Source organism: Myripristis murdjan, chromosome 6, assembly GCF_902150065.1.
Source record: "Myripristis murdjan chromosome 6, fMyrMur1.1, whole genome shotgun sequence".
NCBI classification, from domain to species: Eukaryota; Metazoa; Chordata; class Actinopteri; order Holocentriformes; family Holocentridae; genus Myripristis; species Myripristis murdjan.
Genome location: NC_043985.1, coordinates 17,012,182 through 17,028,424, shown reverse-complemented (window position 1 = coordinate 17,028,424; position 16,243 = coordinate 17,012,182). Strand labels below are relative to the sequence as shown.

General features: G+C 39.9%; 2 protein-coding genes across 4 annotated transcripts; one reads left to right on the top strand and one right to left on the bottom strand.

Annotated features, from left to right (window-relative positions):
* Window positions 1-1,515: 1,515 nt before the first annotated feature.
* Window positions 1,516-6,280, top strand: eif3ja (eukaryotic translation initiation factor 3, subunit Ja). 2 transcript variants are annotated; one of them, XM_030054592.1, is made up of 8 exons: window positions 1,516-1,566; window positions 1,651-1,739; window positions 2,420-2,468; window positions 2,866-2,957; window positions 3,123-3,222; window positions 3,724-3,885; window positions 4,245-4,318; window positions 4,772-6,280. In XM_030054592.1, exons 1-8 carry the CDS (start codon window positions 1,545-1,547, stop codon window positions 4,898-4,900), a joined length of 717 nt encoding a protein of 238 aa, XP_029910452.1. In that variant the 5' UTR covers window positions 1,516-1,544; the 3' UTR covers window positions 4,901-6,280. The 2 variants fall into 2 exon arrangements, with proteins under 2 accessions (XP_029910452.1, XP_029910451.1); XM_030054591.1 differs by having other exon boundaries at window positions 4,769-6,280.
* A 3,820-nt stretch (window positions 6,281-10,100) lies between these two features.
* Window positions 10,101-14,936, bottom strand: parp16 (poly (ADP-ribose) polymerase family, member 16). Of its 2 annotated transcripts, XM_030054632.1 has the most exons (8): window positions 14,815-14,903; window positions 14,531-14,602; window positions 13,286-13,482; window positions 12,905-13,042; window positions 12,602-12,808; window positions 12,114-12,285; window positions 11,874-12,018; window positions 10,101-11,118 (listed from the first exon to the last, which is right to left on the bottom strand). In XM_030054632.1, the coding sequence occupies exons 3-8, from the start codon at window positions 13,472-13,474 to the stop codon at window positions 10,983-10,985; spliced, it is 987 nt and encodes a 328-aa protein (XP_029910492.1). In that variant the 5' UTR covers window positions 13,475-13,482; window positions 14,531-14,602; window positions 14,815-14,903; the 3' UTR covers window positions 10,101-10,982. The 2 variants fall into 2 exon arrangements, with proteins under 2 accessions (XP_029910492.1, XP_029910491.1); XM_030054631.1 differs by lacking the exon at window positions 14,531-14,602 and having other exon boundaries at window positions 14,815-14,936.
* Between the last annotated feature and the right edge of the window lie 1,307 nt (window positions 14,937-16,243).

The window sequence follows — 16,243 nt, the reverse complement described above, 5'->3', positions numbered from 1 at the left end:
CCTCTTTTCCGTGTATGGTGTCCACTCCAATCAGGAGGCTAACTTTGAAAGTGAGCTCATAGCAGAGCTCCTCCAAATCACACACTACAGCATACCATCCCATGGAAAGTAGGGGAATTCAGTCAAACATTGGGAAACATGCTCCGGTCTCTTCCCCTCAAAGAGAAACACAAGTGGCCTCGACAGATACAAACTCATTTGCATATAACGCATGATGTGACCAGTGTAGGATTTCACGTGCAGAATGCTTATGTGTTTGAAGGTGGCAAGCAGTTTGCATGGTGTAAAAGAAATCATCTCGATCTAGGACAGACTAAGGATTGATCGCCATAATGGCTTCTCTGAACCTATACAGTAGGTAGCTTACACAGCTGATGGTAAAGCTTAGACTTTTCAGTGGGCCCCAACCAAGTTTTCACCTTTTGCGTTGGTTGTCCTCATGTCTCAAGAGGTTTCCTCAGAGGTATCGCCTGGATTTTGGTGAAATCCAGCAGGGGTGGATGTAACTGATGTATTAATGTTATAGGTTTATGTTTCACCAACATTTCACCAACCCCATTTCTGTTCAGGTTTTGCAGTTTTTCCATGTATATACCTGTTTATATCTATCTATCTATCTATCTATCTATCTATCTATCTATCTATCTCTATCTATCTATCTCTATATCTATATAGATATAGATATAGAGATAGATAGAGATATCTCTATCTATCTATCTCTATATCTATATAGATATAGAGATAGATAGAGATATCTCTATCTATCTATCTCTATATCTATATAGATATAGAGATAGATAGAGATAAATAGATAGATAGATAGGGGAGCTTTTACTTTGCTAACTGTATTTTTGTTGTGTGACCTTTGACATTGCTGCTCTTCTCCTCAGTCAGCAGTAGGCCACATTTTTACATTTTTAAAGTTAATAATATATCCTAAAAATACAAAAATTACTGCTGGTGGGTGGGGGAAATAACTTTAAAGAGACACTGTAATCGTAACTATATGATCAGAATAAGATGTATTTTAATTTATTGATTTAATGGAAGACTAAATGTGGTGGCACACTGTGAGCCAGTGGTGGGCCATGCTGAGGAGAGGTGTGCACAGAAGAAATTGGTTGTGTGAAGTTACTGTACGGATATTATTGTGTTTTACACAGCCTCTGAGAGAAGAAATCCCCCCTCATTCATCATCACCATCCACAAACCACCACCCACAACGAGAATGAGGCCAGACAGGCTACATATACATGACTATTATTATATTGTTTATGTTTTTTATTATTATATTGAAATACTATATACTATATACTACTACTACTACTACTACTACTACTACTACTAATAATAATAAATAAACAACAACAACAACAACAACAACAACAATAATAACAATAATAATAATAATAATAATAATAACAAAATCAGCGAACTATTTCCATATGCATTACTTCTTGTAAAATCGAGCCGGAACCCCTTAGCTGTCTACAAACTTGTCTTGTACACACACGGATCATTTTTCTGTTAGAACCAATGCAAAAATGGCGGAGGCAGACTCTTGGGGTGAGTATTCGCCTCCTGTCATGAGTAAGTTTACTTTTTATTTTCTAAAACTGAAGCCTGTTAAGTAAAGACCTTGTTTTCTAGACGCCGAGTCGTTCGAGCCGGACGAGCCGACGGTGAAGCCGGTCGTGTTGGACAGGTGGGAGGGGGAAGACGACGATGAAGACGTGAAGGTAGTTGACGTTAGCTGCGCTAGCTACAAGTGTAGCGAGACAACTTCACGTGCCTTTCGGTTAACCAATTGAAAAAATGATTCGAAAACACGTGAGCAAGGTGAGGCTGGTAATGTAGCAGCATAGCCTGGTTTTCAAAAGTGATGATTCACATCGTATCATGGTCATTTAATTCACCTTTAGCCAAACCCCGAGATGGTTGTCATGGAAACGAGCATCTTCAGTGGTGTGGACTGTGCATGACATCCAGAAGTGAAGCGGTGCACCCTGGGTGTACTTGTTGTTTCTGTCTGAGTGTGTGTGATGTGCAGTGTCTGACTCACTGCTGCTTGAGGCTTGGGGACTGTTTGGCCGGCTGGTGGCGCTGTGGTGGACCACGTACTTTACCTACTCAAATTTGACACAGAAGTGTCTGAGGTATTGAACATGAAGCTTGGTGACCAATCAGGTTTTTATTCAAAATGCTGTCAAAATCCATAATTTCCTTAAGTTTAATCCAAAACAGGCAGCGGAGGCTCAGAAATTACATGTGACAGACAGACAGGAAGAAGACAGATTAGAATATCGTCCCTTTAAGGGCCGGGCAATAAAACAATCATAATAATCACTGCACTATATTTTTCATCATTTTTTGGCCGTTGCATTTTTGAAGTTTTCCCAATCTTCCTGCCTCTTCACAGGACAACTGGGATGATGAGGAAGAAGAATTGGAAGAAGAGAAGAACACAGGTCAGTAGATAAATATGGAAAACCGGAGATTTTTGTGTGTTTGGTTTTGTACGTGGGATCATTCATATGTAGGCCTCCCATGAATACAATGGTAATATCTTTAGAGTTTAAAAAATCACATTAATACCATTATTTATAGAGATTTATCTTATTAAGAATTCAACTTTGACTTGCTTTTAACTATTGAAATTGTCCATAAACAATTGGTCAATCAGAATGTCAGAATGTCAGTTCTGTGTAAACTTTGCCTCCAGTTAACCATAAGATATGGAGTATTTTAGTCATGGCCAGGAGTGCATCTCTGGTCAGCATAGGTAAACTGAACTTCTGCCCAGTGAGTTATGCTTGAAATGGTCAGACTTAATTGCGTAATACGGCTGTCCACTGCTTTTTACAGAAACAAAACCGTCAGAGAAGAGCAAAGTTAATGAAAAAACAGAAGAAAAGCAACCGTCTGAAAGAAAAAAACAGGAGCAGCTGAGAAAAAGGGTGAGTACTTGTGTCCATGTCCAGGGGCCATTTTCACATTCTGATTATTCTGAGACATCTTAAGTAACAACAACAACAACAACAACAACAACAATAATAATAATAATAATAATGATAATAATAATCCTAACAGTATTAAAAACATCCTTAATGTTTTCTGTCCAGTTAGAGGAAACCCAGGGAAGCACAGATGTCACACGAGAGGAGGATTTAGCTGAGAAACCACAGAAGGATGCCGATCTGAGAAGAACAAATGAAGCTTTGGGTATGAACAGTCTCTTTTTTTGTTTGTTTGTTTGCTTTAGGCTGGTTTCACAGACGTATAGGTTGAGTTATAAAAACTAGATCTTAATCTGAAATATCTGAGTCTGTCTGGAACAATTTTTAGGTCATTATCATTCATTATCATTCCTCATCATCATTCCTTTTTACATGCACACTCATATGCTTGTTTTATTGTAATACTGTATCTTGTAAAACTGTAGTGTTGTGCACTGTCTGCAGGATTAAAATGAGCGAAACTGGCCATTGGCAAAAAATCTAAATCATGATCCTGTGCATGGAAGGTGTAAAGTTATGGTGTTTGTAAAATAATTGTTTTGATATCTATTTATCAAATCATTGCTCTACTCTACATTTAGATTTTTGACATCTTTTTAGTCATCTCTGGAATTGGTCTGCCAATCACAAATAGTATAAATGAAACCATAAAACACTCTCTGTCTCTGAAACTGGATGTCCTCTAACCAGGATTTCTTTGTTGCAGGTGTCTCGAACAACATAACAGGGATAGATGCCATAAGTCCGACCTCGAGAGACGACTTCACGGAGTTTGAGAAGCTGCTGAAGGACAAGATCTCTCCCTATGAGAAGTCTATACATTATTCCGGTTTCCTAGAGTCTTTGTTTCGAGACCTCTGCCTCTCATGTGAGTAATGAGGCTGAAAATGAAAGCTTGAACAGACCCCATTCACTTAAGTGCAAAAAAACTTTAATGGTGATGGTGATGTTTGTGCTGTCTGTAATGTCATGCTTTATATTCTTGCTTAGAGCTTTGTTGTGTGTGAGGGTTGCAGATTTAATTTCTATTTATTCCAGCTGTGATGCACACATGTAAAGTTAAGCACAGTGGGGCCCAAACATCACCAAGAAATATAACATTTTGATAATGGACTCAGACTTTTGGACCGCACTGTATGTGAAGTTTAAACAAGTTTAATTTAAAACTGAAAGTAATTTAGGAATAATTTGTCAGTGCTGTGTGCTGAGAGCTGTTTCCCTTTGCAGTGGAGGTGGAGGATTTGAAGAAGATCAACACTTCAATCACAGTTCTACTCAGTGAGAAACAGAAACAAGAGAAGGTTTGTGTTTCATGTGGCACGATGGCATATTTCTCAATTCTCTTTCAAATTCTGCAATAGTGTTCTAATCCTGAATATCTGGGGGTAAACTCCTTAATAATGGATAATATTTTATAGAAACATTATTCTTAAAACAGCTCTGCATTTATCAGTGCATTAAAAAAAAGTACTAGAGTTTTGTGCCATTTTAAACACCACTGTGATAAATTTTCTCGCTGCTCATAAAAGCAATATCACAGGGATTATTAGATAAGTTACATCCAATGTAGCTACTGCATCAGCATTAATGTCTCTCGGAGGTTATGGCAACATTGATTGTAATGGAGATCAAATATGCAAGAACCACTTACTGTATGATGCACACGTCCAAGTCAGGTTCAACCACAGGCTGCAGCTTTCTGTAACCAAGTGACTCTTATTTCTTTATATTTATGTTTTCTTTTATTACAGCAGCAAAATAAAGGAAAGAAGAAGAAGAAAGGAACTGCTTCTGGAGGACTAAAGGCCAAGATGAAAGACGATCTTGCAGACTACGGGGAGTTTGATGGAGGATATGCACAGGACTATGAGGACTTCATGTAATAACTGGTATCATATCATTCACTGTGCTGCTGCTCAAAGCCATCCATCCGAACCCCTACATTCAAACTACATGTGTTGAATATTATTATAAACAACATCCTGGTATGGTTATTTCTTGTAGGAAATAATCAGTATTCATCGGTCATTCTCCCAAAAGAGATAGCAAAAATTTTGCATATCAAAAAGATGGAAAACAGTTCTCCATGTTGGAAAATGACCAACATATTCATCACAGTGGTCAACTGAAGAAAAAACAAACCTACCTTGTTAAGAGGAGCTTCATTTGACACTCTATGCAAATTCTGTGTAAAAATGTGTTATGTTTTTATCTGATGGTGTTGTTTGACATTTCTGAAATGTAACTGGGGAATACGTGACATTTTTAGATGTAAATTCCTCCAAAACGTGTGTAGGCCTGCAATTAGAGCATTAAATTTGGTTGAAAGAAAGGTTGGGTAACACGGTGCCTGCAATGTCTGAGGTGTTACTGCGTCACTCACCGGCAGACAGAGACCTGGCTCTGGTGTTCGCCTGACAGTTTTACTGTAGTGTATATATTTGGGGATTTTAGAAGTTGTAGCTTCTACGGAATAAGTAAGAGTGAAGCAACACACATCCACATTAACCTCCATTTGATTCTGTGTTTTCATGTTAAAGTCTTAGCATCGTATCGCCTTTACTGCACATTCTCGTATAATTTTTTTTTCTTTATGCCAAAATTTGCACTGAAATCTGTCCACACTGCTGCAGCAAATCACTGCACAGCTTTGCTGGTGCTGGAGTTGAAAATCCTGTCCAACAAGGCAGTTAGAGGACTGCAGCATAGCTAATGTTGGTGTTTCTTGTCCCACAAGCTCAGTAAGCATTTAAGTTTCTGTCTCCTGGCTTTAGGTTGCAGTGGTATGTTAGTGGATGGAAAAAACAAATGTGACACATACACACAGAAAATCTCTGTGATTTCGAAGATGTCAAAATTCTAACCTTCTGTTCAAGAATATATTTGTTAGGCTGGCTTTACATGGTGCAGCTGGAGTGCAGCTTCAGTTCCTTGCAGGCTTTATTGTGTTGGATGACCATCCAGTGGAAATCATACATTGGGTTTGTATTTGCACTGTGAAGCAAAGTTTCATTTGAAACCTGTAAACAAATTGCACAAGTAGTTTCCACATAGCTGGTAAAAACCCATGGCAGAGGTGTGAGGACTGAACTGAATGTTCATTTTTGGGAAGTGTTTGGACAGAAGTATGGACCAAATGTGTTTTATCAGAATGAGTTATACGTATTTATTTTCACCCTTGCACTTTAGTGTTATTAAACATTTCCTGAACTGGTTGTTTAAATGACAGTGTTGTGTTTTTATTATTGGAACCCTAATTTGATTTATGAAAAAAAAAAAAAAGATATTGAAAATGTGTGTGCAATGCATTGGTTGGTCTCTGAGTGTAATAAGGTCAACTTGGGTCATGTATTTGTTTTAGTTGCATTAGTAATGAAATATAATTAAACTGACATTTAAAAATGATAAGTTTATTTAAAATTATAGATTTAAATGAATTAAACTGACCTGTTTGTAATCTTGAAATGCTGGGCAATGACACCAACAATGACTTGTACCAGAATGAGTTTGCATTTTACATCTTATGGTTGCATTCCACATCTGTTGTTTTCTGCCTTAGGCCTCACTGTCCAATCAAAAAAAAAAAAAAAGGATCCCTTTGTTATTTCCGTCATTTCTGAAAGCACCTGCACAACCCTGATATCAATTGACTTAATTTGAGGCTTTCCTTTTATTGCAAGATTTCTCATTCAGAGCTTGCAGGTTTATGTGATGTCTTGGTCGCTGTTGAGATAACCCGCTGATGTCTTAATCCTGTCCTTTTGTTCTTTGAAGAAATAGGTCATTACCTGATTATAGTCGTGTACTGAATTGCCCCTCTCAGTGGTCATGTGACTCCAAATACAAAGGGGGCCAGTCTTTCCACCTTCATCAAAGTTACCTAACCGTGTTCAGAAGGAAGAATTATTTGAAAACAAAAAACACAGCATTGATACTGTAAAGATAAGGCATGGGGATAATTAACAGCATTTAGACTAAATCCACCCAGTGAAATACCCCCTGCCCTCACCCATTGGCTGTCAGCAGGGGTGGAGGTTGTGGCTCATAAAGTATGAGGTCGTGCTGGTGGTGTTATCCCGAGGGCCGACATCTATAAAAGGTGGTGGCAGGTCCTCTCACCCCAGGATTTACTACTCAATTGATCAAAAAACAATGTGGATGTTCTTGGTGCTGAGTGTGGCCCTGGGGGCGATGGGCTCAGAGGATGCACCCACCGGGTCAGCTCAGCTCCTCCAGGCCCTTCACTGCCCACCCTGTGAGCGGATCCACTGCTCTTCCCGGCGGGCGCTCAAACTCCAGTGTAAGGGTGGCATCACCACGGGCGTCTGCGGCTGCTGCCCTGCATGTGCCCGGGTGGCGGGGGAGACCTGTGGAGGGACGTGGGATTACGTGGGAAAGTGTGACGAGGGACTAGTGTGTGCGTACCAGGATGACCCCACTGACAAACCAGAGGCCGAGCACAAAGGGATCTGCAAAGCAGGTGAGCTTATGTTTTTATTTCTTATGTACTAAAAGTGAAAATGACAAACGTTTCTCAGTGATGCACCGACACACACTGATAGAAATAAGCAGCAATGACTAAAAGCTGAACTCTGCGTGACAAAATAAATAATATGCACCCAAAATACGTTTTGCGAGCCCTGATGTGACATGATCAAGAGAACGGCACCTGTGTGGTAAATTCTGTTTATGATCTGTGAAGAGCGATAGCGTGGTCAAGGCTTCCTTTGATTCAAAGGTTTCTCTTAACAGTTAAGCCATAATTACATTCCTTATCTATACATGGTGAAAAGAGTTATCATTCCTATAGATGTGGTACCAGTAGTTGTATGGGATTGAATTAGAGACATTTATGTTTCTTTACTGCTTGGAATAAGACATGAATGTTAGACCTGAAATGCCCAGTGAATATGAATTGCATGTTGTGTTTCCTTTGGGCTCTTATTTGGCATTACATTTTTTTTTTTTTTTTTTTTTTTTGTGCAGTGCTTGAAGCCCTGGATGTGGAGAACTGTCGCCCAGAGTGTAGCAGAGAATACTGCCAGGCAAACCCCACTGAAATCTGCTCTGCCAAGTCAGTCAATCAAGTCAATTCCCTTGCTCCCCTTTAAAAAAACTCACTTTTCTTCTAGTGTCTTTCACACTGTGAATGCCCTATCATTTTCAATGATTCACTCTGTAGGTTTGTGTCAGTGGAGGAGCAAGCCTGCCAGGGCTCCTGCCAGCACACCTCCTGTTCAAGCTGTCTGCTCCTGAAACCCCCATCGTGCCCTCAGACCTGCGCCCCCTCCGATTCTTCCTGTCTCCACCGTTTTGGGAAGTGTGTGCACAATCACCTGTCGATGACTCATCATCCTGTCTGCCACCAGAACCTGCAGGTATGTGGGATCTCAGCGAGCTACATCAACAATAAATGGAGCACATTAAGTTTTTTTTTTTAGATGTATTTCCCTGCCTGAAATATTTTTTTATTGTCTCATTCTTCCGTTATAGAGCAATCCTGCAGGGCATTTTGTGTGCTTCGTCCCATCGTGTCCTGATGCGCTGAACTGATCGTGCTCGAGGAGAAAAAAACCCACAGGAAACTTCCACTGGCAAATGTAGCAACTGAAAAATGGCAGCTATCTCCAAACTTTCCATGAAAGTTGATAATAATTTATCCACAATCACATTTTGTATTTTGGATGATGAGAATTATACTCTCTCTGCCTGCTTTGAAAACTTTTATTTACCTTAGCATAATGACAGAATGACATTAACTTTGCTGTTTAGCATGAGGATTAATAGTAAAAATTGAATTTAAAGGGTCATGCTCTGTTTGTAATTAAGCTGTATCACAGTCTAATCAAACATGTAGAATGATGTCAGATAGCAAAAATAACCTGAAGGTAGAGCATTGTGGTAGAATAGAGGATAGAAAAATACAGGCTTATCAGGATAGTAAATTAAACTGACGCTGACTGTCTGTTTTTCTCACCTTGGGAGGGTTTGTTGGCTCATGGAGACGTGATGTTGTCGAGTCCCCCCCACCAGCACCGTCCCCCTGACAGGTGATGGTTATTGAATAACAGACAGTTTATGAGGCAGCAATAATGAGGCTTGTACAGAGCAGGAATAAAGTGTGGACCAACAATGGGCAGTTTGTTCTCTGTCCTTCAAATGTAAGTCGTTTCTGAAGAAGAAACCGTTTATCAAGGTAAAACACCTTTCACAAGACTTAAGTAAGCTCTCGTCTGGCTTATCCAAAGCAACGTCACCCAATACATAAGTACTGCGATATCTAAATAATAATAGGGTTTGATCAGAAAAGTGAAAAATGTGCAGCTCCACTTCAGTGTCAATAAAGGAATAGGATCAACTTCCAAATTGAGGGGAAAAAATCACTAAGAACAAATAATTGTGATGTCAGAATTTTGCCTGAATACAATAAAATATTTCACCCCTATTACTGAAAAATGTTCTCTAATTATTTATTGCAATTAATAAAAATTCCAAAGCTTTCTACAAGATTCGAATATACGGGTCATAGTCCAATAATACACTTTTATTTCCATTTATTTGTCTTCTGTGTTTGATAGTGTTGTTTGGCCTGCAAAAGTTATCAAAATTTCATCCTGTTTTTACATCTCTCGTGTTTTCTACTGCGGATACACATCACCGTATCAGGTGTGTATCGGGACGACGGGATCTGTCACCAAAGCAGGCCGCCTCTGTTATCAATCCCATATATCTGTCTCCCTTTTTAACTGATAATAATAAAGGATAACAAAGCACCGTCAGGGTGCCAGCTGTAATAAAGGTGCTCCTGTTGGAGGTGGCACATGTTAAAGTTTGAATACATGTGGCTCAGCAACAAAAAAGCCCAAGAACAATAGAAAAGTACAGGAGATTACTGTGAAGGAGTGACCTTCAAACAGACATTGATTTTGATGTAGCAATGGGAAGCAGCTTTGGCAGCACTCCAGGCATTTCTAAATGTTTATTCTCAGCATTTCTGCAGTACTGTATGTAATGTTAAAGGAGATCATCTACAAACAATTACACAAGAATCTTGCATACTGGAAACTGAAAGACTCAACCTGATTCAAACCCCTAAAAACAAATCAAAGTATAGTTTTTATTCATATGTGAGAAACGGTAACAAATCTAAAAGAACCTGTGGCATTCATGAGTACAAACTCATCACATTTGTAGATATCATAAACAAGGGTGTCACTGGCCTTCCTAAGACATATTAATTATCTCATTAATGTAAGAACAAACATAATATCCCCTCGCATCATTTTCACGCCACCTTTTCTTCCTATTGATTTATAATGATATATAAAAAGTTGCTCGGTAAATGACAAAATACAGAGCATTACAAAGTCAAAGCATTAAAAAAAGTAAAACACAGAAAGATTTGTCATCACTGTCTAATGAGCAGACTGAGCATCAGGCCCCAGGGACTTCAGCCAGACACAGAAAGTAAATGTAAATGCCAAAAACAGAAGTCTCAAAGCTTGTCTCAAGTACTCAAACTGTTCACTTATTAAGACAAGATGTATTTTGTGTGTGTGTGTGTTTTATGGCTGGCACCTTTTGCCTCCTGGGTAGAACAGCATCTTATAAAACAAACAAACAAACAAACAAACAAACAAAACAGGCTACCCAGCAAAACATGATGTTTACCAAACCATACAAATTTTCGCTGAAACATTGCATAACATTCTGAAAATGCTTTTGGCCCACAACAGACCAATAACACATTTTTTTTTTAAATTTAAGACAACAGGATTCCTAAAGCTATTTGTAAATACATGTTATCCTGGAAGGGTGGTAATGATAAGTATTTGTACAAACAGAAAAGTGATAGTAGAGAGCAAAACTCTATTAAGGTGCATAAAATTGCATCTTTGCTAAAGTTTTCCGGTCAGTCTCTGATCAGGAAGGCACTGTGGATAAACATCCGAGCCATCTATCCTGTCACCGGAACAGTCTTTTCCAAAAGGATAAGAAGGTGGTGGAGTTGAAGGCACCGATGCATATGAGCAGCAGCAGGTAGAGACTCATCATGATGGCAAAATGGTGTCTGACAAGCCAGGAGGTGCCGCGCGAATGTCTGAAGCAACAAGAGGCAGCTTTGTTACTACAGCTATAGGCTTGTGGGATGCAGACATCAGATCAGTACGGTTTACTATGAAAGGTGACTCCCTAGACCTCTAACCTGCACTGTGATTGCTAATCTGTATGTAGTGGAGAAGGTAACAGTGTGGGGAAGGCCCTCCCCTTCCACGCCATGCCACTGTGAGCCATCATAGCCTGTTAACTGATAAAACATTTGTAGGTCTGATGTAGCATTTACGCACGTTATTCTTATTTTAAATACTGCATAATTTAGGTGAGGCTATGTAAACGTGTAATCTCACTAGAAAAAAGCAGCTTGTTAAAAAAAAAAAAAGGATGATAATCACACACATAAACCTATAAATATCATCCTGAAACTATTGAGACCTAATAGGTGACTACTTATTTAAGGAAGGTACAAAGAGTAATGAAGGGATTGAGCTCTAAATAATTTATCTCTGGAATTCCCTCTCTGACATTAGCCTTCTCTTCGCTAATTAACTTGATCACATTCAGATCAGGTGAGTCATAACCATCTTTGTGCACATGGTGTGAAGACTAGAGATGCATCTACTCTCACAGGACGTTGTTTTTTTGTAGTTTTATAAATGTTAAGCTGCTACGCTACACAAGGCTTGTGGTAAATCCTAAATATCTAAGGCTTAGTGAGCCCGTAACGCAGCGCCACCAGGCCACAGTTCACGCTACCTGTAACATAACATAACTTTTAGAAACTTTGTGTTCCTTTACCTGGACAGGTGCCTTCTCTGAGAGTACACAAGAAGGTACTTGACTCGCACCAGCTGATTGTTGGTGACTATGAAGTACTTCTGCGGTACTTCCCCTCCTTCACTGTTCTTTGCCCTCGAGCGCTGACGGTCAACGAGTTCAGAGTCTGGAAGAGGTTTAGGAAATGCGGTGTCAACAAGGAGCCAATTACATCAGTGTTACGGGATTGTGCGGGTGCCAACTGCGTTACAGGGAACGTACCTTTTTTCTTCATCTGGCACTTGACATCGGGGTGATCAATGACTTCACACAAGGCAACGCAGCTTAACAGTGGACCCAGGAGACTTTCCCGCCAACCGCTGCTATGGGGACTGTAAAGAACCGCCATGCTGAGGTCACTGGTGAGGTAGGTCCCCTCTCCAAACACGGAGGTCTGCAAAAGAGAAGTCACGTTGACTAGATATCACTTCCTGTGTTTGTATATTTCACTAAAGCCCTATTACAGAGTCCTGAATCATAGTTTGTTAGTAATCTCCACAGATGTAGGAACAATTTGATAAGGCTACTTCCTAGAAATTCTCATGAAGCACTTAAACAATAAATGCCAGTATGAGATTTAAGGGAGTGCCTTAAATAATTCAGGTCTATGATTAACAATTTAAATGCATGAAAAATACGGCTCAACAATTTATTGAAATATACAGATGAAGAATGAACAGAACAGATGAAGCTGGGATGCCTGCACTGACCTTGTTGAGGTGACAGTGTAGCCCGTTGTGAATGATAGAGTGAAAGTTCTCCAGGCGGCTCCCGTGGAATGCATAAAAGAGGTCTCTGTCTGCCCTCATCTTCTCGAACCTCGCATTCATCTGGTCACAGTATTCCAGCTCAAACAGGAAGTCTGGCACAGGTGTAGAAATCCCTTCATTTTCTGTCAGGTTGCAAAGTTTGGCATACTGGTGGAGAGCAGACAAACGGGTGTAAACAAAACAGTAAGCTGTAAAAAGAGGGCGTAATCTGTGGAGTAATAAATCCCCGTTATAGCCATCTACCTCATCTTTCTGTAGTGTTTTCACAGCAAAGCTTTTCGAAGAAAGAACCCAGTGGACAAGGGCGAGATGATGGTCCCCCTCCCCGGGTCTCAGTCTCACCAGCTCTCTCACACTAGGCAAGGAGCTCACGTCTGTCAACTGGAGGACAAAACACAGTATGTTTTCATCACAAGGTAAAGGCAAGGCAACTTCTTCCACAGTATGTCTTACACTGACCCTCTGCACTGTATGCAAGGCCCTGTCATCCTGAACGTCACTCAGGAACTAAGTCATTATTCTCTCCAGTGCCATCATGACAAACGCTTGGTGATTCATGACTCTAGCTGCTGACCGTGCCCACAGAAACCAAGATGCAAAGCTATATCTAATACAACATCTCACCAGCTCCTCAAACTCCTTATTTCCCCCGCTTATATATCTAGGGGGGAAGGGTCTGAGCAGAGAATCCCTCTTGTAGCTCTGTGCAGCTGCCACAAACAGGCTGCAGCGCAGGTCTGCTGCTACAGGATCCCTGTGAAGACAGGAGCACACCAGCTCTCTGACGGCCTCAGCTGGAAGAGGTGGCTGCATTCCCAGATCTGCAAACAAAGGTGATAAGATAACACTTTGGTGAGCACAGCCAAAACCTACTTATTTACAGAACCAGTGTCTCCTCTGTGTTCATGCGCCGCCGCAGCAAAGAAATTACCATCACTGCCAGAGAAAATTTGAAATGAAAATTATTATAATTTAGCCTCTGTATTACCTAAATGTAAACTAAAGCTACATGTACACAGCAACTGATTTTTTTTCTTACATTCAGCTTGATATGTGTCCCATATCCGATGTCAGTGTGAACAGATCTATACCATATTTACAACAAGCATGCTGCTGTACAATAAAAAATGTCCCTGGCATGACAGTCCATCATCAAAATGAATAAAAGAGTGATGTGCTAGACTGAAGCATTTTCCATCATATCTGTTCATATCCCTGGTGTTGTTGCTGCTGTCCTCCATGTTTTGTTTTGTCCATCACTGCTGACAGTAAATGAATGATGACTCTCTGACAGTGATGTGATCATGCTCAGTGGAAAACACAAATTCGCACAGTGTCTCAAATCAGAACTGAAAATTCTGTGTGCATGTGTGTGTTTTTTTCCTGCAGTTCACACTGTCATAAGAAAATCAGATTTGTGTCACATTTGATGAATAAATATGATCTAGGCCACCTGCCACTGGCTGTCTGAACATAACCTATAAGTGTGCATGCTGTAGCAGTATTAACTATAATAACAAAAACATTCTTTAACACTACAACCTCAACTTTAAACACAACACAGACCCTCACAGCGACAGATATGGGACAAAACTAGAAATATTAACCCATAGCACCACAGCTGTATTCAATTTACAGCTGTGTACACAACACCAGGTGTCACGTGACAAGACATAAGAGCTAACCTACGCGGAATGGATTCACAAAGTGCCATGCTATAACCTTAGCAACGTGTTGTGTAGTGATTTAAACCTGTTCCAACGAGACGATAGCACATCTGCCTGTTTAGCTAATAGTTACACCCGTTTAAACAAGTTCTTCCCCATGTTTAACCCCATGTTTAACTTCAAAAACAAAAGTGGCAGTCACCTTCAAAAAGTCCCACAGCAAAGCCTGTTCCTGTAGCGTTATGGGACCCGCATTCAGTTTTTGAACAGGCTCCTGCAAAACACTGGCAGGTGACTGGCGAGCTAAGTTTTACCTCAGTCTACTTTAGCTAACGTTAGCTAGCTGAGCTACAACAAGTGAAGTAAACCTGCTAACACTAAGTTAGCATTAAGTTAGCAGCGGCACTGACCCCGAAGTAGCTGGCAGTACAACCCCTGTGATAGCCAAACTAATTTCACAGTCACATTTTACATATTTGACGTTACCTTAGCTCTTTGCTTCAGTCATAGCATTAGAGGAAGAGCGACATTGGCTCTGGATAGTGCTGCCTTCACAACCTGTCTGAAATTGCACTACCTTCTTATTCGGTTGCCCTTGCGGCGGCCTGAATACCAGTGGTGCATTGCTGCCCCCCACAGTTAGACCTTTGAACTACACGGTGTATGACTTCTGCAGACCTCTCATCCTTTGATGCAAGCCTGTGAATACATTTCAGCCACTTCATAATGACACTCATCAGTTTCCGATAATTATTTTTTGTTGGCTGTCCGTTGCAGAGCACTTGAATGCACTTGAATGCACAGAGGGTCCAGCCGAGTACTTGAATGCAGAATTTGTCACCCTGGGCTCATAATGGTATTATTATTACCATTTCCTCTCCAGTTACCTCAGATGTCTACAATAGCCCCATAATTTGTGACTTATAATGCTGATGTATTATGCTACAATACAATATAATGTGGTGAGTATCAGCTAATAAGTGGTTTGATCATGTCATTAGACATTTATATTAATGAAAAAAAAATATTCCTACTGGATATAGTATCAAATGAGTTTTGTGTTTGACCGAGCTATGACCTTGGACTGATTGTATGACCAAAACAATAGATCATATTCATGTTTATGGACATATAGTGAGAGATGTTCTGAGTGGTCTGAGGGACATTCTGGTTACAGCCACTGCAGATCTCGTTGAGATCAGACAGTCAGGCTAATGACACTGTAATTAAATACAGTAGGTCTATGAGTATGTATACAGCCACCTGCTATTGTAATATATTATGCATTGTGGAGAATGTATGGATATTAGGAATGGTGTGTCATGTTTTTACCTGCAATGTGCTATAAAGTGTGTCCTGAAACTGAACAGGACTACTCATGACATATTCCTCTGATGTAATTATGGTTAATCATTTTAAGATAACAAACAAGAAGACAAATATTTTGGCATGGCACTTGACTGCAAAATAGCTTGAATGCAACTGAAAGCTACATGATTTCTATATTCCTACCACAGGCTATTTTTCTTTTGTATGTCTAATGAATGGCCAGTGAAATATAGGCCTAGATAATCTTCTTCTTCTTCCTCCTCTTCTTCTTCTTGCTCTTCTTCATTTACTCAGGACTGTGATCACATGGGAGCTATGTGACTCAGAGTCTTGCATGTTGATTTAAGGCTGCAAGTTGAAATGCAGGCAGGTAGAAGTTCAGAAATATATGCTGGACGCTGGAGCCAGGCCATTCAGTACTTTAAAAGTAATAAAACAAAACAAAACAAAACAAAACAAAAAAACAAAAAACAAAAAAACAAATCTTAAAGTGAAATGTTGACTACCAGTGTGAGAGGAAATAGAATGTGTGTACATATAAAACTTTTTCACATAAAATATATCAATATTAAATACCCATATATGA

Excerpts from the sequence above, each read along its gene's own strand:
- eif3ja (XM_030054591.1), top strand. The coding sequence starts at position 1,545 with ATGGCGGAGGCAGACTCTTGGG. Across the intron at positions 1,567-1,650 it reads GGCGGAGGCAGACTCTTGGG|ACGCCGAGTCGTTCGAGCCG; the intron begins GTGAGTATTCGC and ends CTTGTTTTCTAG. Across the intron at positions 3,886-4,244 it reads TCGAGACCTCTGCCTCTCAT|TGGAGGTGGAGGATTTGAAG; the intron begins GTGAGTAATGAG and ends TTCCCTTTGCAG.
- parp16 (XM_030054631.1), bottom strand. The coding sequence starts at position 13,474 with ATGCAGCCACCTCTTCCAGCTGAGGCCGTCAGAGAGCTGGTGTGCTCC. Across the intron at positions 12,286-12,601 it reads TACACTGTCACCTCAACAAG|ACCTCCGTGTTTGGAGAGGG; the intron begins GTCAGTGCAGGC and ends TCTCTTTTGCAG. Across the intron at positions 12,019-12,113 it reads GTGCCAGATGAAGAAAAAAG|ACTCTGAACTCGTTGACCGT; the intron begins GTACGTTCCCTG and ends AACCTCTTCCAG.